General features: G+C 53.3%; 1 protein-coding gene across 8 annotated transcripts in view; it reads left to right on the top strand.

Moving 5' to 3' along the window:
* Positions 1-24,330, top strand: part of BAIAP2 (BAR/IMD domain containing adaptor protein 2) — a 55,925-nt gene that overhangs the window by 1,181 nt on the left and 30,414 nt on the right. For all 8 annotated transcript variants that reach the window (XM_064150732.1, XM_064150731.1, XM_064150727.1 and 5 more), the window contains exons 2-3: positions 9,943-10,018; positions 12,888-12,974. In XM_064150732.1, the coding sequence (XP_064006802.1) occupies positions 9,943-10,018; positions 12,888-12,974 (163 nt within the window). The remainder of the gene's footprint in view (positions 1-9,942; positions 10,019-12,887; positions 12,975-24,330) is intronic.

Genomic DNA, 24,330 nt, shown 5'->3' with positions numbered 1-24,330 from the left:
CTGTGCTGGCTGCTCTCGGACTTGGGCAGAGCCTGGCACTGGCAGTGTTGATGCCATCGTATACTGTGCATGCAGGAGCCATTCCCTCCCAAGGAGCCGAGTGTTTGCGTATCGGCACAACCCTGGGAGCTGCCTGGACAAACAGGGTTAGAGCTGCTGGCGCTTGTCACCTGGCTGTGCTGGTCCCCTGGATTGGGTGACAGCGTGGTTGGGCTGGGGACAGCTGCTGGCAACAGTTTCAGCAGCAGGTGACTCAGTTGTCGTTTGAGGTGTGTTGCCCTCCAAGAACTGTGCTAATAAGAGGTTTGCAGAGCAGGTCACTGTTTCCCTGGGCACAGCCGTGTAAGGCTCTTGCAGTGCGGCTTAAGCCATCGCATCAGCTGTGCTTAGGTGGTGCTCACTCTCCCAGGAAACGAGGGGTGAAGGGTGAATGTTGGGCACGCTCCTTCCTTGCCTCTGACCGTTGGCTTCATTGCTCCTCAGAGATGGAGCAGAGCACCCTTGGCCTGCAGCAAGCAGCAACACCATCTCTATTGTAGCCTGGCTGGTCTGCTTGAAGGGCAGAAGGTGTGTGGGGATCTCGAGCCTAAGATGGACTCTAGAGGTGTTCAAAGGTCTCAATCAGTTAGTGAAGACTTTAGTTTCTTGGTATTTTAGTGAGGACAGCTGAGGACATGGAGCTGGAGTCAGATCTCATGGGTTTCTCCAATTCAGTGTTCTCTGTGTGGGTAACTGGAGGGGCTGATCCTGACTTTGTTTGCATTCCCCACGGTGAATGAGGAGCTTTTTCTCTTCTGGAGAGGACGATGCTTTTCTTGGACTCTGGAGATGTGTGGCATGGAATGTGCAGGAACCTGGTGTTTGCCCGTTTCTTTGTGGTCTGCTATGACCGTTTGGAGGCTTGGGGACTGTGTGAACTCTGCATAGCTCTGTAAGCTTTGGAGTCTCGGTCTCAAGCCACCCTCAATGCTTCAAATCCCCATGGCTATGAGTATCTTCTCTGAACCATGCTTTTCTGGTGTGTGCTTTAGCCTTGAACACTGCTGTGACCAAGAGACGAAAACCTCAAGGAAGGGGGATGGTGCTGGCGTAGTTTGGATGTGGCATCCTCACAGCCACCAAGCCCAGGGGTGTAGGATGGGTGGCCAGCCTGTGCTTTTCTTCCAGCTGCTGCCATTGTCTTGCTGGGGTTTTGGCAGCAGCTGGACAAGGGGGTCGAGCCAGTTCCCCATGAGGTCTGTAGCAGGAGGTGCTCCCCATACCAGGCACCCTCTCCCATGCAGGCTTTCCCGAGGCGTTCTGCTCGGGGAGCCCATTGTAATCGCTTTCCAGAAGCAGCAGCACTCGCCCTCGGAGTGACTGTGCTAATGAGATGGTGGAGGAGCTGTCAGCCGCCCCCGTGCCCGTGCTGCCACTCCAGGCAGCTGCCTACACGTGTAGTAATTACAGAGGGAGACGGAGGCTGCTGGCACCTTCCACCAACGTGATCCCACCTTCTCTGGCGCTGATTCACCGGCGTGGACCCCCTTGTAGCAGCACGGCTGCCGGGCTGGGCTGTGAGCGTGGAGGGGTGAGACCCCTCTGGCTGTGGGCGCAAGGTTGGGCACCTCTCTGGACTGCTCCCCGTGCTTTGCTCGCACCTTGCACAGGATCTTCTGCTTGCAGGCAGGAGGGACTGGCAATCCCTCGGTCCCCCAGCGCCAAATCTGTCTGGGTTTGTGACAGGTTAGACGATTGCTGCTTGCAGGCCAACCTCCATTTCGTTCCGAAGCCGTTTCCTCCGCGTGGAGGATCGTTTTGCAACGGTGTGTGAAGAGCTCTGCCTTCAAAGAGGTGTTTGCTCAAAACCACCCCAAATCAAAGCCCTAATCGTCTCACACTGATGCAGGCGTAGTTCCTGAGAGTCATTTGCTACACATCAGCCCTAATAAATGTTACTGCCAGCATCGCAGCCTCCTGCCTCATTATCTCCAAGTCCAGAGGGAAGGGGAGCGATTCTTGCTCAAGTGAATCAGAAGGGAGGTTGTGGGTGGCCTGGTGTGTTTGGCAGCGCAGGGACAATGCGATGTGACAGGAGAAAGGAGCTGGCCCCTGGAGTTAGACCAGGGCTGCCCCCAAATTCCACGCGCCCTGCTCCCTGCCCTGGGGCGTCCCACACCCCAGATATGGGGAAGCAGTTGGCTGGGTGGTGGGGCTCTGAGCTGATGGAGCGTCACAGCGGTTGGTGGCATGGCTGCAGTGGATGGCAGCAGCCTGCTGCTGCGGGCAGTGGGTGCTGGGTGCCTGTGTGGGAGCGGGTCGAGTGCTGCAAAATTCCTTCCCCAGCAGTAACTGCAGAGAATGGCAGGGTGGAGGTTGGGCTGTTCCCACGGGGAGCAGGGCCCAAGGCTGTGGTGCTTTTATAGGGCAATGTGCTTTTGCTGGAGTTGCATCTCTGTAGGCGTCTTGGCTCTGCAGCTGAGGCCTTTTGGAGTGAGGCTTTGTGCTGCTCTGGCAGAATATGTCTGGAGGCATCAGTGGGGGCTTAGCCCAAGTTCCTGCACTGATCAGTGCTGGTCTGGAGGCAGCTGTGGAGGCCTGGCACCGGCTTCTGCACCGCTTGTCACTGTGGTGGTGATGTGGGGCTACCCTTGCCGTCTGCTGCTCCATCCCCTCTGCGTGCACACCTGCAGGCTGGGAGAGTGGTTCCTGTCTCTGCTGAGGTGGTAGGTACATCTCCAGGCTGTTGACACTTCTGGATCTAGAAGTCTTCTATAGCTCCTGACTTGCTGAACGTGTCCCCCAGTCACTTCCCCATGCTGCGGCTGAGAGATGCTGCTCCCTGGGGTGGAGGCAGCTGCTGACTCCACCTTGGGTGCCTCCTTGCACTGAGTCTGCCCATGGCCAAGGTTTCTCTCCTGTGCTGCTTGTGTTGCAGGGCTGGAGGTGTCAAACATCTCTTGGAGTTGCAGCCTTTAAGTCAAGCCCCTTGGTGCAAGGTCTGTGGAGAAGGGGCTGGGGCAGTGCTTGGCAGTGGAGATCCTACCCATGGAGTGCAGGGAGGGGCCTCTGTACAGGTTCCTATTCAAATTTCCTTTAAGCCTAAACCCCAACTGCAAAGGTGTTCAGAGCTCTTTCCCTGAAACTTGGATCCTTCATCCTCTGATGTGACAGTCAGTAGAAACTAAATACCCTTGGATGGAGACCCTAATTTGGGGAGTTCTTTCAGTTTTGTCCTTTTGATGTTGGTTTTAGGGTTTGGGTTGGGGTTTTTTTTGTGGCTTTCCTTCTTACTTTCCTTGCTCCTGAGCTCTTTCTCCAGTAGAGGCTGGGCTGGGCTGTGCCCCAATCTGGCTTTTGGGGCAGGACCTTATCATAGAATCCACCAGGTTGGAAGAGACCTCCAAGATCATCCACTCCAACCTAGCACCCAGCCCTGGCCAATCAACCAGACCATGGCACTAAGTGCCCCATCCAGGCTTTGCTTCAACACCTCCAGGGATGGTGACTCCACCACCTCCCTGGGCAGCCCATTCCAATGCCAATCTCTCTCTCTGCCAACAACTTCCTCCTAACATCCAGCCTATGCCTCTCCCTGCACAACTTGAGGCTGTGTCCCCTTGTTCTGTTGCTGGTTGCCGGGCGGAAGAGACCAACCCCACCTGGCTCCAGCCTCCTTTCAGGGCGTCATAGGCAGTAATGAAGTCACCCCTGAGCCCCCTCCTCCTGTGAGAGCCTGATCTAGAGGGCCATGGCTGCTCAGCTGTTCCTGTGGCTTGGAGAGAGCTTTGGGGAGAACTCGGTGAGGTGGGTTCGATGTCAGGGAGGGAGAGAGGGCTGCAGCACCGCAGCCGTCGGCAGCCGGGCTTGAGAGACGCCGCTGCCCTATTGTGCGCTGCGGTGCACCGAGGTACAGGCGACTGCGGGACGGGCGCGATCCCAGCCGCGGAGCTGCGAGGTGGGTGTGTTGTAAGCAATTGAAATCAGCCCCCCTAACGAGTCCACCGAGGCTCCTCTCCTGGCAGAAACTTGGCTCTTGAAGCTGTGGGGCCGTCTCCTGATGGCGCAGGGCAGGGTGAGCTGAGATAGAGGCAGCGCCGGGCTTGGTTTGGGCATTAAATATTAATAGAGAAGTAATGACAGCATTCCTGGAGCAGGGCTGACCCATTTAGAAACAAAACTTCCCTCCAGCTGAGCCACTTCTGCAGCCACTGGTGTAGTGGAGAGTCCTCTGGGGCTTCCTTCTCTGGTGGCGTTTGTCATGGTCATGTAATGTGCTGCTGTCAGCCACGAGCCACCCAGGACAGCTCTGGGCGCCAGACTGAGCCCAGGCAATCCCTGCCATTGTGTAGTGTCAGTCTTGCAAGGAGCCATCAGCACTAGGGGCATCAAGGGATGGTGCTAGGGGAACACCGAAGTTGTTTTTCAGCTCAGAGTCCATCAGTTGTGTTCACTGAGGTGCCCAGGATGTTCCCAGGCTATCTCTATCGGGGTGGTTCAGGGCATAGCTCATGCTGTGGCTTTCTTGTACTGCTTATCCCTCAGTCACACCCAGGAGCTTCATCACCTTCATCCCTGGTTGTCCATCTGTTTGCTGTGTGGTGAAGAGGCTGGACATGAAGCCTGGCTTTAATTACAGCACGGTAATCAAGGCAGCCTCTACATAGCTCTGAATGGTGAGGTCCTGTTCCAGATGTGCAGTGATGCAGAGATGGGTGCCCAGCAGACCGTGGCCACTGATCATCTCCAGCCCCAGCTGAGCAAAGGAGCACCTCCTTTGTGTTTTTCTCTGTGTTTGATTTTAGGAGCTACCTGGGATGCTGTGAGGATAGACCTGGGGAATCACAGAATCAGCCAGGTTGGAAGAGACCTCCAAGATTATCCAGTCCAACCTAGCACCCAGCCCTGGCCAATCGACTAGACCATGGCACTAAGTGCCTCAGCCAGGCTTTTTTTGAACACCTCCAGGCATAGTGACTCCACCACCTCCCTGGGCAGCCCATTCCAATAGCAGATCACTCTCTCTGGGAAGAACTTCCTTCTAACATCCAGCCTAGACCTCCCCTGGCACAACTGCAGAACTGTGCAGCCTGGCTTTACTTTTTTGAAGCCCTTAAGGAAGTTCTATGCAGGTCTTCCCTACACAGGAGAAACCTGATCCAGCCTGCACCAGCTCCGTTTCCAGCTTGTTCTTGGAGAGGACTGAAATTCTTACTCTACTCAAGGGCTGATTATTGCAGCATTGGAGCAGCTGGCAGGTCCTTGCTGTAGCAGAGAGCTGTGGTCAGAGGGAAAAGATGGAGACCTTATTTTCTGTTGCCCCTTCTCCCCCCTAATTCAGCAGGACTGTGTCCTGGAGACCTCGTGCTTTGCATTAGTTTCATTTCTGGCAGCCGAATAAAGCCGTGCCAATCCCAGAGAGCTGAGTGCTATTACCCAGGGAATTTAGTGCAGTGGAACAAAGCAAAGCCCTTTCAACCCTTAGCTGCCAGGTTGTTGGGATGGGGTTTTTTTTTCTGGTCTGTGTTTTTCTAAACTCTGCCCAGGCGGCGTGTGGAAGGCAAACAACTTGTGGGTGGTGCTGATGGAGCAAAAGCAGAGGGAGAATGAGGTTTGCTTTCATTGCCAGCATTTTGCTGAATATTGGCTTTGCTGCAGTGTCCTGCAAGCCTGGCTTCTCCTGGCCAGCTGAAGGAGAGCCCTAGCAAAAGCCGTGTGGGCACTTCTGCTCTGCCTGCTCCGTGGGGCTGAGGTGGAGGTGATGCAACCTGCGGCGTCACGGGAGTGGTTACAGCACCTTGCTGGCTGACTTGGGTGTGTGAAGTGATTGATTGTGGAGCATGTTCTGTGCCATGAATATGTTTATTTTTCTTTCAGTATTTCTCCTTCACAGCTTCTCACCTGGAGGGGGGTGCGAAGGTGTGTTAGTTCTGAAGTCACCTTCCCTTCCCACCCAGGGAGGAGTGAGAAGGCAGCTTGAAAAACTCTATTTTTATCTCCCTGGTGAAGAGTTTGTTTCAGTGCCCTCCTCCTGCTGGGCTGTTTTCGTTGGAGTTTCCAGACAATGTTTTTAAAACACTCGCTTAACAGCAAGCTTCCTCCTAAAATGTGATGGATTTTACTTGGCCAGCAAAGAGTTGCCTCCTCCCTTCTTCAGCTGATCACTGGGACCCATTCTGAGGGCTTCTTTCCCTCAATTTATTGCTTTAAGATGGCTGATGATGGTCTGTGACAAGCAGGGTCCTACCCTGAGCGCTGCCAGGGCTGAGGTGTGCTTTGATTCCCTCCAGTTTGGGGGGAAAGCACTGAATCTTTGCAAGGGGTTTCCTCGAATCTGCTCCACCACATTTGTCCCCATGAGACCTGCAGATCGAGAGTGCAGCTCTGCTGCTTCGTGTCTGTGAGCATGGCGCTGCTCTCCTGGGTCTGCTCCCCCTTGCTGCCATCTGTGCCTGGTGTGCCATGGGGACAGCCAGTGCTCACCCATGGTCACCAGTGCTCCTGCTCTGCCTGTGATGTCTGTGGGTCCTCTTCTGTCCTTTATTCACTAAGCTTTCATGCTTCAGGAGCATGTGTTCCTGTGGGCACTGCTGCAGAAGTCATTCCATTGCAAGACACCCCTGTATGTGCACGTGCACAGGCACTCCCTATGCTTGACCCAGCAGACTGCTTCAGAATCACTTCCCCACCCAAATTCTCTCAATATCTCTTCTGCATGAACGGTTCTCAGCCACTCCAGCTCAGCTTGAGCGTGGTGGAGGCTGTAGCCATGGAGCTGTTGGCAGCGGGGATGTGTCTGTGTCCCTGCCATGGAGCATCAAGATGTGTCCCTCTCTACACTATAAGCATCAGGCATGTGTCCATGTCCACCATGGGCAGCAGGGATGTGTCTGTGTCCATGTCCCTGTCCCTGCTGTGGGCAGTCAGAACATATCCTAGTCCACCATGGGCAGCAGAGATGTGTCCATGTCCCTGCCCCCACTGTGGGCAGTCAGAACATGTCCTTGTCCACCATGGGTGGCAGGGATGTGTCCGTGTCCCTGTCCCCACTGTGGGCAGCAGAAGGAACATGTCCTTGTCTACCATGGGCAGCATGAACATGCCTGTGTCACTGTCACAGGCAGCAATCCCACAGCTCCAGCTGCTTTGTGGGGTAATACAGGTAGATCTCTGGGCAAAGTTTAAATGTGATGTGGGGAGGCTGGAGCAATCCTCCTCGACAGTGTTAATTAGCTCCTGTGCCATTGTCTCCCATGATTAGGGAGAACAATTCGCTATGTGGCTTGTTGCTACAGGTTAATTTTCTCCTCCCAAGCTGAGCATGTTCGCTAAACTGCTGCGCGCTGCCCCAAAGCAGCCTCCATGGGCACTGCGCTGCTGCAGAGCTTGACCTGCAGCCTTAATTAGCAGCAAAGCTCCTCCTTAGCCTTGTGCTTGCCTGTCAGATCTCTGCAGTCGTCTCCTGCCCTTCTCTGAGCTGTGGGGTGGTCCTGAAAGCCCCGAGAGGTGGTGGGACGGTGGCAGCGCAGCTTGGGCATCCTCAACCTGCCGCTCATGCTGGGAGCGGGGCTGCTGCTCCTCGGAGGCTTAAAAGGATTCCTTCTGCCAACAAATACCAGCACCTAGGTGATGTCCCAGCTTGATGCTGGTCTCTTTTGCGGGCTCCTGCTCGGTGAAAAGAGAAAATGGCTGTTGAGAGGTGGGGGGGGGAGGCTCTGGCAAGGCCTCGCATGCAGGCTCCCACGGAAGAAAATTAAACTGTCACACTCTCCAAAGGCCAAGGCAGCAGGAACTGGGGATAAAAATGCCTCGGGCAGAAAATGAGCTTTATAGCATTTGGCCAGCTTCAGATGAGGTGACAGATGCTTAATCAGCTTATTCGCCATAAGTGTCTGTCTGTCGTCTTCCCTCCCCTTCCCGGCGTGGGACAGTGCCAGCAGCGCGGCGTGGGGGCTGCGGAGCCCTCGCGTCCCGAGGGAACGCCCAAGCTGCCCTGCTCAGCGTGTGCGGGGACACCGAGGCATTAATCCTGCGCTGGTGGGAAGCTGTCCCTGAGGTGGAGCAAGGGCTTGGGCTGGAGGTCGGATTCGCAGGGAGAGAATGAGGATTTTGTTGTCTCCTCCCGGGCCGGGCTGGGAATCGGTGTCTGGTTTTAGAGATGCTATCGGCGCCGGGGATTGAGTCGCCCTGGCAGAGGAGGGTCAGGAGCTGCTGTGCCAGGCGTACAAAGAGCCCTTCTTCTTGGTGATCCGATTATTCCTCCCCCCCCACCCCATCCCCCTTCTCCACGTTTAAATAAGGACCTTAGAGTGAGGGAGGAAAAGCTGTCAGACAGCGCTTCTGGTGTTCACCGACACCCTAATTTATGCATCCATAGGCAGGTGGAAAGTGGCACCAAGTGCTGAGAGACCGAGGTGTAATTCCTTACACGTGGCTTCAGCCATGGCTGGCAGCACCAGCTTGCTGGGGACGATGGTGGCTTTGTTCTGTCTTCAGCTCCTTGGTGGCCGTTTCAAATCTCTCTCTCTCCAGCCCTTTCTGCTTGCCCATGACAGACTGAGCTGGTGCCACGCTCCAAGGTCATCCCAGGAGTGGGACATCAGCACCATCCTCTCCCAGAGAACACAGGTCAACTCCATGGTTGTTCTGAGGGCCGTTGCCTGCTGCCTCAGACAGCCACTTATGGTTATTATTATGGTTAGAGTTGGCACATGTGATAATTTTGTGGTTTGGAGCATCACAGTGAAGACCTGCACAAGGCATCTTGTTGAATCTTCAGCACTGCAGAACCACCTCATTATTGACTTCTCCTCATGGTTTTCAAAACCCAACCTTGGCCTTACTCAGGCTGTGGGATGAAGGAAGGATAGTTGGGTCATCTTCACAGCTCCTGCTGACATGTTCAGGCTCTGCTCTCACCTGGTGTCAGGACAGTGACACTGTCACCTGCTGGAGCTGCTGTTGGGAAGGGCCCTCTGGAGTGGTTCTCCTCAGTGGGAGGTTCAAGCCACACCTTGAGTGCTGTGTCCAGTTCTGGGCTCCTCAATTCAAGGGAGATGTTGAGATACTGGAACGTGTCCAGAGAAGGGTACTGAGGCTGATGAAGGGCCTGGAGCACAGCCCTGTGAGGAGAGGCTGAGGGAGCTGGGGGTGTGCAGCCTGGAGGAGGCTCAAGGGTGACCTTATTGCTGTCTACAACTACCTGAAGGGAGGCTGTAGCCAGGTGGGGTTGTTCTCTTCTGTCAGGCAAGCAGCAACAGAACAAGGGGACACAGTCTCAAGCTGTGCCAGGGGAGGTCTCGTCTGGATGTTAGGAGGAAGTTGCTGGCAGAGAGAGTGATTGGCATTGGAATGGGCTGCCCAGGGAGGTGGTGGAGTCACCATCCCTGGAGGTGTTGAAGCAAAGCCTGGATGAGGCACTTAGTGCCATGGTCTGGTTGATTGGCCAGGGCTGGGTGCTAGGTTGGAGTGGATGAGCTTAGAGGTCTCTTCCAACCTGGTTAATTCTATGATTCTAGGTGAAGATGTCTCCACTCTGCTCTTACGAAGCGCTGCAGGAGGCATGGCTCGGAAGGGCAGCAGGGGTTGGTGCACTCAGCTGGCATCCTAGCAATCTTCAACAGCTCTTGGTGTCATGTTTGATTTAGTGCTGGGCTACTTCTGCACTGCCCTGATTCTGTGCTTTGGCCTTACCCCAAATGAGAAGAATATTTGCCCAGCAGGGCCATTGCTTTCGAGCATTGTTTGCAATAGGTGTGTAAACTTGAGGCTGCTTGGTGTAAATCCTCTCACAGACAAGGAGAACCTGGGAGGGATGGGGAAGGATTCTTTTTTTCCCCTCTCTGTTTTCTGCATTTATGAGCATTGAGTCCAGCATACCAGCCTTGGAGAAGTGTGGGGCTGTTCTGTCCAGATTCTGATAATCTCTGCTATCCTCTGATGATATTCTTCTTTTTCCCCCAGACAATCATGGAGCAGTTCAACCCCAGCCTCAGGAATTTCATTTCTATGGGGAAGACCTATGAAAAAGCCTTAGCAAGTAAGTGTGACTGCATTGCTTGCTGAAATGCTGGGGGCGGGGGGGGGGGAGCTGCAAGGCTGAGGGGGATCCAGCTGGGCAGCATGGCCTTGGAAAGGAGGAAGGCTGAAAATCCAACTTTCTGTTCCCAGGGTGGGTAAGGGGAGGAAACTGAGGAGATACTGATGCAAAGCTGACATTGTTAGGATGTACAAGATGTGTCCACTGCGAGGCCAGGGATGTGGGAAGGATTTGAGTGATAAGCTGTTGGGTGGCAACTGACTAACAAATACATCTCCAACCAGTTTCCCTCTAAACATGACTTCTAAAATATTAAGAGTTGAAGCTCTGCTTGAAGATGTGTTGCTGAAATGTTCAAGTTGCCCAAATGAATGTGTTGGAAGAGAAGTGTAGGGGGGAGAACCCACTAAAAATACTGGTGGCAGCTCTTGATTGGGTTTAGAGGGCCCTGCTGGGAGGTGTAGATATAGATGATGGTGTTTGGACTGGGTGATCTTGGAGATCTCTTCCAACCTGGTTGATTCTATGATCAATCAAATCAAATATATGTGGTATGTACATGATCAAATCAAATACCCATGATCCTCAAATGTGAACTGATGAAAACTGAAAATGGGCTGCTTTGACTTAAAGCAACTTTGCATACTGCTTGGGCCCTCCTCAGTGGGGCTTTTGGGGAGAATCATAGAATCATAGAATCAACCAGGTTGGAAGAGACCTCCAAGATCATCGAGTCTAACTTATCACCCAGCCCTATCCAGTCAACTAGACCATGGCACTGAGTGCCTCATCCAGTCTTTTCTTGAACACCCCCAGGGACGGTGCTTCCACCACCTCCCTGGGCAGCCCATTCCAATGGGAAATCACTCTCTCTGTGAAGAACTTCTTCCTGACATCCAGCCTATACCTACCCTGGAGGTTTAGGGCAGGCTCTGTTTGACAGGTTGGACTGGGCGATCTTGGAGGTCTTTTCCAACCTAGTTGATTCTATCATTCTATAACCCCCAGAGGCAGCTGCTTGCTTTTGGGGAGGGCTCTGCTCACTTCAGGGCAGCTCTGCACATGGCAGACCTGATTATTTTTTTTTTTAATTGACTTGGTGAAAATGCCTGCAAGGTAAGAGGCTGTAAGGATCTTAAGCCAGTGGGGGAAAAAAACCCAGTATTATTTTGGTGCTTTGTGTTCCTGAACTCTGGCAGTTGAAATGTGACCTTTTGGAAAGGATCTGTGCCTCCTGCTTTAGGCCTGGGGCAAGTTTTGTTTCCCACCAGTCAAATGAGGTTCCTGGACCTTTCAGTGAAGGATGTTTTCATAGGCAGAGCTCCTGCTGTTCTCGGGTACAGGCACTCCCCTGCACGTTGCTCTCTTCCCGGTTTAACTCTGGTTTAATGGATCAACTGTCTGTAACGTGGGGAGTGCCTGTCCATCCCGGTCCACTGCCCAGCAGCTGTGGACTCTGCTCCCTTAGGGATGGGACTTAATTCACCCTTACAAGCAGAAGCATTCTCCAGCTAACCCTAATGACACTAACGAAGCAGGGGTTGATGTTGTGGCTATGACTCTGCCTGCTGATTCCCTGCTGATCTCCAGCAAGGAAGGGCACAGAGGCAGGATTTGATGGGGGGTGGGAGGTGGAGAAGAGGCTGCACTGGGAGCTGTGAGGTTTATTTATTCTTCTGAAATGTTACACTGGTGATGCAGCTTTTAATTACCCAGGCAGTGGAATCTGTTTACTAGGTGCTGTTTCATCACAGTTCAGGTTGGGCACACTGTACCTGCAGTGTGTGGAACACCAGGCTCATAGAATGTTAGGGGCTGGAAGGGACCTCCAAAGCTCATCCAGTCCAACCCCTCTGCCAGAGCAGGATTATCTAGACCAGATCACTCAAGTACACATCCAGGCAGGTTTTGCCCATCTCCCGAGGGGGAGACTCCACAACCCCTCTGAGCAGCCTGTTCCAGTGCTCTGTCACACTCACAGGGAAAGAAATTTCTCCCCATGTTTACATGAAGCTTCCTATGCCTCAGCTTCCACCCATTGTCCCATGTCCTATCATCAGGCATCACCCAGCAGAGCCTGGCTCCAGCCTCCTGGCACTCACCTTTACATCTTTATAAACACTGATGAGGTCACCTCTCAGTCTCCTCCTCTCCAAGCTAAAGAGCCTCAGCTCCCTTGGGCTCTCCTTGTAAGAGAGATGTTCCAGTCCCTTAATGATCTTTGTGGCTCTGGGGTGATCCCTTGCTTTCTCCTTCTCTCACCCCTGTAGTAAATACACTTTGAACCCCAAGACCCTCCTGTAATCTTGATTATCCTTGGCCACCCTTTTCTTTTTCTGTTGGGTCTAAGCTCGTGGGGGCATCTGAAGGTAGAGTAAATCACGTTGGAAGAGGCCTGGGTGCATAATTTGACGTTGCAGAGCTCAAGCTGTACAACATGTTCTGGTGATGAGAGGAAACCCCCTGCTTATCTGATTAAAGCCGAGTGCCTAGCTGGAATGTCAACAAACAAGGCTGAACTGTAATGAAAGTCTCTGATATTCAATTATTCCACAGTGATTTTTTTTTTCCCCCTCCTTTCTGTGCAGCATCAAGCAGCCTGGTGGTTACACTGGAATGAAAACCACCGAGGTCCTGCACCTACCCTTTCTTTCTCCTAAATAACTCTGTCATCTGGCTGCTTGAGCTGCTTTCTCCTCGTTTTTACTTCTGCTTGTTGTCTAGTCCCTCCCCTTGGGGCTAAGCCCCTTTGAAGTAATGGCTGTTTTGGTGTCTAGCCTCTCTTCAGTGCCATAGAAGTTATAGTAGCTATTAAAGGGAATATAACCTGCCCTCCCTCCCCCCCCTTTCTTTTTTTGGATGCTTTTAGGTATGACATATGCAGCAAAAGGATACTTTGATGCTCTGGTTAAGATGGGAGAGTTGGCCAGTGAAAGCCAAGGATCTAAAGAATTGGGTAAGTCACCAATTTATTGTTAAATGGGATTGCAGTCTGAAGTGAGCTCTGAGCACAGCAATGAAACCAGGTATTTGCTGTCGGTGAGGATAACGAGCTCAGCGTGGAGCTGGTCCTGCACGATGTGAATGCTAACAGTGTCTCTGTGTTTGCTGTTAATGTATCTTTACAAAGAGCCTGCTATTCTTGGTGTCAGAGGTTTGGGGCATTGTCAGCTCCTGGTGTTTGCAGAACGTGCCTTTGCCAGTGGTTTTGTCTTGCTTTGCAAAGGAGAGAAAGGTCCCAGCTTCTGCTCTGGGAGCTGGGGAGGAACTGCCTGCTGCAGCCCTCAAGAGAAGGGGGTGATGTGATGTGGGAGCTGGGCAAGTCAGCCATGCTGGAGCAGTGTTTCTTCTGGCAGAGGTCGCCCAGTGCTTGGGCTGAGTGTGTTTGGGGCTGTTTGTACCCTGAGCCCTGCGTGAGTGTCTGCAGGTTCCTAACGCAGCGCAGCTGCTGGTGGCGTTTGCTCGGTTGGAGTTGTGACAAAGCTCATGAGCTGTGATGCTTGGTGCCTCCTTGTCCTTTTTTACCCTTACTTCTCTGGTCAGTCATTCAGGAGCTGCTTTTCCAACTGTTCCTTGGCTGGAGGCTCCTGAGCTTTCCCCTCGCTGTTGTGCAGGTGGGGTCTAAGGTGATTCTTCTCCCAGCCCCCCACAGAGATGCTGCAGCCTCGTGTGAGGCTGAGATGGGTTTTGGTCTTGTTGCTTTTGAAGTCCCAGCTGAACTCAGGTTGCCTTTGCCGTCCCAGGTTGCTGTGCTGGGAGATGGCAAACTGTGCTCATTAACAGCACCCGAAGCAGCCAATTAACAGAGGAGAGATTGAGCTGAAATGACTGCCAAGGGCTGATGAGGAGATGGGTGAAGAGCCCCTTGGAGGGCAAGGCTTTGGTTTGGCTGTGTGATGCTCGGGGTCGGACGCTGCCTACCCCCAGCCGCGGCTGCTCCGGCTCAGCAGCGCACGGCTCCCCGAACTGTGCTGGGGAAAGCAGCAAGTGTCTATGGAAACCGATCCTGTCGCCGGGATTGAAGCTGCCTGGAGCAATCTGCTTCTGTTTAATAAATAAAACAAGAGGCTGGTGGGCGATGCGTGCAGCGACCGAGACTGCAGGGGCTCTGCAGACCTCGCTGCCCCGGAGCTGAGGCGGCTGCCTCTCTGGGGACCAAAGAGGCAGCAGCTTTGTCCTGCTGGAGGTGAAAGCTGGGGAAAGCCTTATCAGAGGCAGCTCAGCTGGGTCAGGGAAGAAGCTTGGAGACGGCAAGCCCTGCCTTCCCTGCAGAGCCGTGCCAGGCTTTGCTCATGCTTAAGCTGTCTTTGCTGTCTATGACTACCTGAAGGGAGGCTGGAGCCAGGTGGGGGTGGTCTCTTCTGCCAGGCAAGCAGCAACAGAGCAAGGGGACACAGTCTCAAGTTGTGCTGGAGGAGGTCTAGGCTGGGTGTTAGGAGGAAATTATTGGCAGAGAGAGTGATTGGCATTGGAATGGGCTGCCCAGGGAGGTGGTGGAGTCACTGTCCCTGGAGGTGTTCAAAGCCTGGATGGGGCACTTAGTGCCATGGTCTGGTTGATTGGCCAGGGCTGGGTGCTAGGTTGGAGTGGATGATTTTGGAGGTCTCTTCCAGCCTGCTTGATTCTTTGATTGTAGTGGTCCTGCTTCCTTGCCGAAGGGCTGTGGCTTGGCAGCAGGCATCCTTCATGGCCTCCTGCAGTCTCAGTGTGTGGCTGAAGTATTTCAGGGTTGGTTCAAAATGTTTCCAGATTTCTGCACCTTCCTCTCCTGCTGCGAGGATCCAAGGGAGGATCCTGGCAGCTCCTGCTTGACCCAGAGCTGTGACAAGCAGCTGCTCCTGGGACCTCCTGCTTTGTTGATCTTGCTGATATTTATTGTGGCAGCTGCTCCCACTTTGCAGAAGAAAGTGAAGATAAAATTTCTAACTGTGCTTTACTGGAGCTGATAAGGACCAGGGACACAACCCCTTCCCAGTGGGATGTGGAAACAGGGGCTGAAGAATTGTTTTAGCCCAGAGCTGTGCTTGCCAAAGGTACAGCTTCTCTTGGGAACACCTTGACCTTATCACTCCCTGTGCTGTGATTGCTGATAGTGCCGGAAAGCTGCGCTGGGGTCTGGGTTCTCTCATTCCTGACCAGAGACCACAGCAAATGGACATGTTCATTAATGCACCACTTGCATCAGTGCTGCGCCCTCACTGCTCCCTCTGTGAGCAACAGGACAGGGAGAGCTGCTATAAGATGTCAGGCAGGGCTGCAGGATGCTCTGGTTGGGACTGCAGCTCAAATCTGTTTCCAGCTCCACCAAAAAGAATCTGAGATACTTTTCCCCTCCTTAACTCTTTCTTTTCCCAACGTGGATATTTTTCTCATATTTTCATTATCTCTTTTTTTTCCTCATGCCTGTGGTGGGGGGATTGGGGACTAGATGATTATTGAGGTCCTTTCCATCCTAAACCATTCTATGATTCTGTTTCTGGGACAGGAGATGTCAAGAGAAAATAAAACTGCACAGATCTTGTGACTAAAAGGTGGTGAAGGCAACCACACCTGTCCCTAGCTCTCCAGCCTGTGCTGCAGGGATGCTGCCTCTGCCAAGGTGGCCGTGGGGACTCTGCATGCTGTGGGTGACTCAGCATGGACAAGGTGCTCTGCACAGGTCTAGAGCACCCTGGAGAGATGGAGGAGTATGCTCAGAGGCTATCCTATGCCAGGAGAGCTGCTGTGGCTCTGTTGGTGTTCAAAACCAGACATGTTGAGATACTGGAATGTGTCCAGAGAAGGGCAAAGAAGCTGGTGAGGGGCCTGGAGCACAGCCCTGTGAGGAGAGGCTGAGGGAGCTGGGGGTGTGCAGCCTGCAGAAGAGGAGGCTCAGGGCAGAGCTCATTGCTGTCTACAGCTACCTGATGGGAGGCTGTAGCTAGGTGGAGGTTGTTCTCTTCTGCCAGGCAAGCTGCAACAGAACAAGGGGACACAGTCTGCAGCTGAGTCAGGGGAGGTCTAGGCTGGATGTTAGGAGGAAGTTGTTGTCAGAGAGAGTGATTGGCATTGGAATGGGCTGCCCAGGGAGGTGGTGGAGTTGCTGTCCCTGGAGGTGTTCAAGCAAAGGCTGGATGAGGCACTTAGTGCCATGGTCTGGTTGATTGGCCAGGGCTGGGTGCTAGGTTGGACTGGATGATTTTGGAGGTCTCTTCCAACCTGGTTGATTCTATGCTTTCCTGTCATCATCTCTCTAATAGCACTTGTGACTCCAAGGAGATGTTCTTTAAGTTGGGCACTGGAGTACTGCCCATTGGTGGCTACTTCTGGCTGTGTGTAGCCATGCTTGGCTGTTCAGTGCAGTGACCCAGGGTGGCTTGTTCTGCACTTTCCTCTGCTGGTAGTGATGCTGCATGTTTTACTTCCTGAAGAGTCAGCAGGCTACTAATGGTGCCTCCAAGCTTAGGTCTCTGCTCAGCTGCTGCTTAGCACTTTGCATTGTTTGTAAATTCTCCAGCAGATTTTAGCAGCTGTGGGTAGACAGGATAATCCTGGGCTGGGGGGATGGAAAACCCAACAATAATCAAGTGTTTGAGCTGTAATCAGCTCTGTGGCTGGAGTTTTTGGGTGCAGAGGTCTAGTGGGGGTCTACCTGTGTCTGAACCCTGCTCAATCATAGAACCAAGCAGGTTGGAAGAGGCCTCCAAGATCATCCAGTCCAACCTAGCACCCAGCCCTGGCCAATCAACCAGACCATGACACTAAGTGCCTCATCCAGGCTTTGCTTCAACACCTCCAGGGATGGTGACTCCACCACCTCCCTGGGCAGCCCATTCCAATGCCAATCACTCTCTCTGGCAACAACTTCCTCCTAACATCCTGCCTAGACCTCCCCTGGCACAACTTGAGACTGTGTCCCCTTCTTCTGTTGCTGCTTGCCTGGCAGAAGAGACCACCCCCACCTGGCTCCAGCCTCCCTTCAGGTAGTCATAGACAGCAATGAGGTCACCCTGAGCCTCCTCTTCTGCAGGCTGCACACCCCCAGCTCCCTCAGCATCTCCTCTGTCATTCCTAAGAACTGGATCACTGGGGAGGGATGGCAGCAGGGAAGCTTCTCACTGCTCTGCTGTCCAGGCTGCTGTTCAGTTTCTGGCACTTGGAAGATGAGACCCATGCCCACAGGTCCTCTCCAAGAGGGATTCCTTATGCTGTTCTTGACATCTTCAGTGTTTGCTGTGGTGGCTTTTAAGAAGCTGAGAAGCTGGCACAAAGAGCATGAACACTGTCTCTGATCAGTGAAGCTTTGCCCTGGGCTTGATCTGGGGATGGTTTGTAGACATTTCTGAGGCGTTCCAGCCTTCTGCATATGAGTGCTCAGGTGACTTTGAACCTTATCTAGTTCCTACTTGGGTCCCTTGGATGTGGTTTCCTTTGTCCTCCTTGAAAACTAGGCCACAGCAAAGTCATGGAAAGGGGGTTTTGTTCTCCAGGGAAGCATGTGCCTGGTGATCAGAGATGGAGGCAATTTCCACCAGGCTGGAAGCACACTGAGGTGCTGGGGCCGAGTAGCACCTGAGGGGAAACTCCTCTGAGGCTGGAGGTGGCTTTTGCATATCAGCTGGTTTTCTCAGATGCCCTCTTGAGTTAGTGAAGTCTGCTCTGACTGCAGCATGGTGCTCTGAAAGGACAGGACACGCAGTAATTGGTTGCCCATTGTTGAGCTGCAGTGAGCTTCTGGTAGATAACAGCCTCCTTCTGACACATGATGTGCACAGTAACATTAGAACCAGTGACACCTTCCTGGTCCAGTCATTTGAGGAGCTGTTTGGTGCCAGTGGAGGATGCTGAGCTTCAGGAGTGTTAAACAATTCCCTTACAGCTTTTAAATCACTGAACATCGTGGAGAGGTGCAAGGTAAAGGCTGTTTCCACCTGACATAGCCTGCTGGTTGGAGCTCCACGTGGAGCCTGGTCCTGTCCATGAGGCTGCTATGCAGCCAGGGTGCCACCAGCCTCTGTCTGGGTGGAACAGCCAATGTGGCAACTCCTGGTGAGGAGCAGGTCAGCCTGGTGGGATGACCATGGCTGCCCAGGCTCCTGGCCTCACTGCAGTCTGGCCCAGCTGCTGGCAGTGGTGTGGTTTGGAGGCTTTGTGCTGAATCCTCTGGGCAGAGGGATTCATCCATAAATGGACTTGCAGTTGGTTTGGGTGGACACTTCCTGCAGCAGCAGGGAGAGGTCTTGGGCATGTCAAATCCTGTCAGTGGTCAATGTGTGATCAGGGGCCACCAGAGCTGGTGGTAGTCGTGGTGCCCAGTGTCTGCTGGGGGCCGGCCAGAGCAGTGCCCAATAAACCCTGACTTAAACTCCCTGAAGTGTTTGCCTGAGGTGGTGACTCAGTGTCCTTTCAGTGAGGTCTCTCTGCCCATGGACACCAGCTCCTGGGTGGGAGAGCAGAGGTGATCTTGTTGCTTAAGTCCACTTTTAAAAGGATGAGTGATGCAGTTAATGGTTTGTGGGTAACAAGATTGTACAGCTGGGGTTGGTTGTACAACCAGTTGGGAGCTGGGGTTGTTTAGCCTGGAGAAGAGGAGGCTCAGGGCAGAGCTCATTGCTGGCTACAGCTACCTGAAGGGAGGCTGTAGCCAGGTGGGGTTGGTCTCTTCTGCCAGGCAACCAGCAACAGAACAAGGGGACACAGTCTCCAGTTGTGCCAGGGGAGGTCTAGGCTGGATGTTAGGAGGAAGTTGTTGTCAGAGAGAGTGATTGGCATTGGAATGGGCTGCCCAGGGAGGTGGTGGAGTCACTGTCCCTGGAGGTGTTCAAGAAAAGGCTGGGTGGGACACTTAGTGCCATGGTCTGGTTGATTGGCCAGGGCTGGGTGCTAGGTCAGACTGGGTGAGCTTGGAGGTCTCTTCCAACCTGCTTGATTCTATGATTCTGTGGCTTCTCTGGCCCTGCATTTCCACCTATGGTTGCCCAATGGCCTCAATTGCCAGAGAAATTGTTCCAGAAATTCAGGGCTTGGCCTCCAAGCTGTGTAGTTCCCATACAGAAGGAACCTGTGGGAATTGTGCTTGTGCAGGGCGCAGAAAATACAAGGAAGACCTCTTAAAAACTGCTGCCTGCCATGGAAAGGGACATTTCTGCCTGTGCTGCCTTTCCACCGCCTTCAAATCTTCTGGTGAAAGCAGCCTGCCATAGCAGGAGGGCTGTTCTCACCCACCTGTGTTTGGGTATGTAATGGTAGAGGGTTGTTAAAGGAGCATCTGCCAGGAGCATGCTGCCTGGCTGGAGTTTCTAACACATAGCAGCTGTAGCATTTGGGCTTCACCTTCAGTGATGACATCTTCCAGGGATGATGCCTACCTGCTGTGGGCACTGAGCCCAGGATGAGCTCCCATAAGCATGCTCCATGCTTTTAGGAGGGATGGGGTGAACACTGGTGTCTGTGGGCTGGTTTCTGCTGCCCATCAGCCATGCTGTAAGCTTGGCAGATTTTTATGAGAGGGCACAGCTTGGTGTGTGGCCAGCCCTGAGGTGTTTGCTTCCTTCCTGGGACTGCCAGCTTGTGGAGTGGGATCACTCTGTGAGGATCTGAGCTGCGGTGCTTCCAGGCTGGTGAGTGGGAGGTCTGTGCAGTTGTGCTCTCCTGTGCCACCAATATAGCTGCTGCCAGAGTGGTTGGGCACTGGGGACTCACCTGTATATCATGATACAGAGGCACGATCCGTACACACACATGGGTGGTGGCTGTTGGGACTTGGCAGTGCTGGGTTGAGCTCAGTGCTCTGAATGGCCTCCTGCAACCTAAAGGATTCCATGGTTGAGTGTGGACCATCACAGGTCACCCAAGCCTCTAATCCATTCGTGGCAGAAGTGTCAGCGCCAACTGCTCAGCCCAAGGGAGTTGGTGACTGGGGATGTGTTGCTGAACTTGCCTAAGTCAGGTTGCCTTGGGAAGCTCTTGGCTTCTTCTTTACCTTCTCTCCCAATAAATAAATAAACATCTTAAGCTTTGCCAGGCTGGGCTGGAGCAGAGGCTGCCAACGGAGCTGATCATTCTAATGCTGATGAGTTGCTAATACAACATCAACAAATCAGTGCCATCCTTTGGGGCTGTGATAAGTGAACCCTTTCTGAAGAGGAAACGGATGAATCAGCCTGGAGAAGCTGATTGTTTTCCCCCACACTCAGATCCTTCCCACTGTACACGCACAGATCTTCCCCCAGGTTGTCTTGCAGCTGAACATCAGCGTGGATCAAGCCAGAGCCGCCTTGTCTGGATGAGCTGTTAGGCTGTGAAGTGCTGCTCTCTGAGGCTTGAGGGCTTGTCTGTGGCATGGACTTGGCAGCACAGTGTTGACAGTTGGACTCATAGAATCATCCAACTGCCTGGTTGGGAAAGACCTCAAGATCATCAAGTCTAGCCATAAGGTAACATCTCTCCCTGGGCACAGCTGTTAGACTGTGTCCCTGAGCTCCTCATCCAAACCTGTTAAAATCCTTCTGGGATGGTGACTCCACCACTTCCTTGGGCAGCCTGTTCCCATGCCCAGTGACCCTTTTGGTGAAGAAATGCTTCCTAATATCCACTTTAAACCTCCCCTGGTACAACCTGAGGCTCTTTCCCCTAATCCTATCACTTGCCACCTGGGAGAAGAGGCCAGCCCCCACCTCAATCTAACCTTCTTTAATGTAGCTATAGAGAGGAATGAGGTGGTCTCTCTGCCTCCCCTTATCCAGACTGTGATGGTTTAGGATGTTATCTGCCCCCCCAAACTAGCACACAGACTGAACAACCTCAGCCACTCCTCCTAGGCTCTTCTCACTTGTTCCCTGGAATAGGACAAGGAGCAATGGATATAAGCTGCAGCACAGGAGGTTCACCTGAACACAAGGGGGAATTTCTTTCCTGTAAGGGTCACAGAGCACTGGAACAGACTCTCTATAGAGGTTGTGGAGTCTTCTCTGGAGACTTTCAAGGCCTGTCTGGATGGATTTCTCTGTGACCTGAGTTAGATTGCATGCTCCTGCTCTGGCAGGGGGGTTGGACTCTTTGGGTCGCTTCCAACCCCTAGCATCCTGTGACTTGATGATGTTAAAGGTCTTTTCCGACCAAAATGACTCCATGCTTCTGTGTCTGTGAGCTTGGATCTAGGCACACGAGGGAAGAGAAAGGAGATTGCAGAAGTTGTCAGTAGCAGGTGTCTGGCTTGGTGAATCTTCAGCACATGATGTGACATGAGCAGGGTTCTTGCTGGGCTGTGTGTACAGGGTTGGGGGGGAGGCAGCTGTGCGGCAGCAGGGATGTGCCCAAGCTGCAACCATGGCAGCTGAGGCCAACCACACTGGCTGCTGGTGGGCAGTGGAAAACAAACTGTGAAACCAGCAGGCACGAAGCACTGGGAAGGGGAAGTGGTAACTGCTGGGCTGAGAACCCTGATCTGCTGAGTGCAGGCAGCAAGGTTTCACCCTTTTGTGCACAAAGTGATGCTTTCCACCCTGCTCCCCCTCAAAAAAAAGACCAACTCGATGGAGCTCACCTGTCTAGCAGGTGCCCTGTTCAGCAGAGCCCAGGAGGAGTGGCATGGGTGCTTGTGAGAGCAGTGCCTGCTGCAGGGACCTCCTGGCCCCTTCTCTTCCAAGCACCTGGTGCTTTCACATCTCTGCCTGCCCAGGGACCCTCCCTGGGGCCGGGTGCTTGCTTGGCATCAAAGGATTTAGCTAACAGCATTTAACAAGCCATTGAAAAGCAGATTATTTTTCCCTCTTAAGCTTCAGGAGCTCAAACAATTTGTCCTGTTACTGTCTGTTGCTTTTTCTCATTAATGAGCTAATATTCTTTCTCTGCCAGCTTGGTTGCTTCCCTTGATGGCACCGTTGCCTTCCCTGGCAAAACCAAAAAAGCCCATCACAATGTCAGACCGTGGCAAAGCTCAGCCCCTTGGCTCCTTTGCATCCTTTCATGCTCTTCATTTGGGATCTGAAACTTCGGAGCAAGTGACCTTGATGGGAAGTGATGCTGAGGGTGCATCATCCTGTGCCTGACGGCAGCAGGGAGCAGCGCTGGGGAGCACGCAGTGATGTTTGCTTGTCAAAGCATCCCCGGTGCTGGTGGCAGCAGGAGCCCCTGGCTACTGACTCCCACTGCCCTTGCAAGACAGGCTGGGCTGCTTCAGCCTTGCACAAACGTCAGAGCAGTTTGGCTCCTTTGCCAGGGCATTGTTTGGTATTTGTGTTTGAAATGGCAAGTCTGGCTCAGGAGGGCTGGAAACAATAATCTGTAGGCTCTGGAAACTCAAAAGCAAAGTGCTGTGAGATGGATTCCAACTGCTCTGCTTTCTGGAGGGGCAGCCAGCTCCTGAATGGTGCTTGTGGTGCCGGTAGCAATGGGGAGGGATGTGAAACAACCTGTTTGCCTGTGCCTGGCTGGGTGTGGTAAGGAAGGGCCCACAATAGCTCCTGTAGTTCTCCCAGAACGATACTGTGAGTCACACCGACGTAAATAGCAGCTCCTCCTCGTCTGTTTGTGCTTCGCAGCCTGCGGGAAGGTGTGTGCGAGCCTGGCATGGGCAGGTGAAACCCTTGCTTTGCCCTCCTCTGGCCTTAGTTTTGCCTCTGGGCTGAGGTGAGGCATTTCACCTTGGGTTCCTTGACCTCCAGAATGTGCATTTTGGCAGCTCAGTTGGTGTGGTGCTCACAGCCTGTGCAGTTTACACTGTGACCTGCAATGTCGCCTTGTTCTGTGCCCTCCTGCCCAGCCATAATTACCATCTTTAACTTACAAGTACCACTGGTAGGTGATGCAAAATGCCTGTGGCATGGGTGGCCATGCTGATGCCAGGCTGTGTGCCATGGTCCTAGCCCTGCCACTGAGCTCTAAGACCTCATGGTATCTGCTGTCAGCCTAATGCCACAGATCTTCTTCAGAGCCAGGGCTTGAAATGTTCAGGTTTTCCATCTCCTGTGGTATCTGTCACAGCTTAGTGTCTCCCCTGCTGCCACACAGGGCTGGTCTGAGTGGTGTCCCAGCGAGATGCCTGTTCATGGCTAGCAAGGTCTGCAGCTGCTTTGCAGTGGTGTGGGGGTGTCAGAGGTGCAATGTGAGTTCACAACACAGCTCCTGTTCAGGGGATTTGGTTCAAACCCTGCTGCTGCCCCCACGGGGGCTCTCCCTGATGGCAGCAGCCGTGGGAAGCCTGGAGCTGATTCTTTCAGAGCTAGTTGGGCTGTCTCAGCTCCAGAAGAAGCTCTTGTGCCTCTTCCCAGCCCAGTGCTGGGAAGGCATCCAGCAATCTTCCTGTGCCATGCCAGCTGCCGTAAGCGTGGTGCTCACCTTGAGCTGCTCTTGGCACTGGTCTGGCCATGCCCACAAAGTCACAGCAAAACGACCATGACAAGGGCATGGAATGGGACAGTAGTGTCCCTTTGCCCAGGCTGGGGCGCAGCAGCTTTCATCAAGGGACATTGTGCTGGTGGGAAAGGCTCTTCACTGCTGCTTGCTTTGATGTGGGGCTGAAACTCCCTCTGCTCTCACTGCGATAAGAGCCACAGGGCGGGGGGGGGTGTGGAGTGGAGGAGAACATCTACACAAAGATGTATATCTGTGGAGAGACACCACACACACCTCCCCAGCTGCTGGCAACAGCTTAATTCCCTGTGTGAGGAGTATGGTGGCTGCACCATTGTCCCAGTGCCTTGCCAGAAAGTGGAACCTATGATGGAAATTGGTGCTCCAGAGCCTCCAGCAGAGCCCAGCCCCTTTCAGCTTGGCCCAGCAGATCAGGTCCTTTTTGACAGTGATTTTGATACTGATTCTCGGTGCTGGAATGGCAGGGATCTGTCTCATTTCCAATTCCTGCTCTCTAGGTGGCTTGAGAGCTCAGCAGCAGCAGCAGCCAGAATGCCCTGGGCCAGCCCTGCACCAGCTTTCTCAGCTGGGGTTTCCACTCTGGCCAAATGGGAAGCGAAAGGCAGAGAGGGGGTGGTGCAAGCTTTGCAAATAAGCAGCAAGCTGCCCTTGCCTTGAAAAAGCAATCTCAGCCCAGCCACAGCCTTACGTCATTGCCTCCTTGCAGTGGGAATTTGTGCACTTCCCATGATTGAGCTGTCGCAGCCCAACCGGAGAGCAATTTCCTGGCGCTCTGGTGGTGACCTCTTGCCCGAACCTCCCCGTCCATGCGTGAAGCTCTTCGCTGCTACTGCTGCAGCTGGTTGTGAGTGCTGGGGACTGCTTTGCTCTGCTCAGCACCTTGTGAAGTGCATGTAAAAGTTAGAGCTGGTTTGGTGGCCGTGGAGACCTCGGCATGTGAAGGAGCAGAGCCGCGGCTG

Source organism: Pogoniulus pusillus, chromosome 11, assembly GCF_015220805.1.
Source record: "Pogoniulus pusillus isolate bPogPus1 chromosome 11, bPogPus1.pri, whole genome shotgun sequence".
Lineage (NCBI taxonomy): Eukaryota > Metazoa > Chordata > Aves > Piciformes > Lybiidae > Pogoniulus > Pogoniulus pusillus.
The sequence above is the reverse complement of the archived record's forward strand: the minus strand, read 5'-3'. Positions and strand labels throughout refer to the sequence as shown.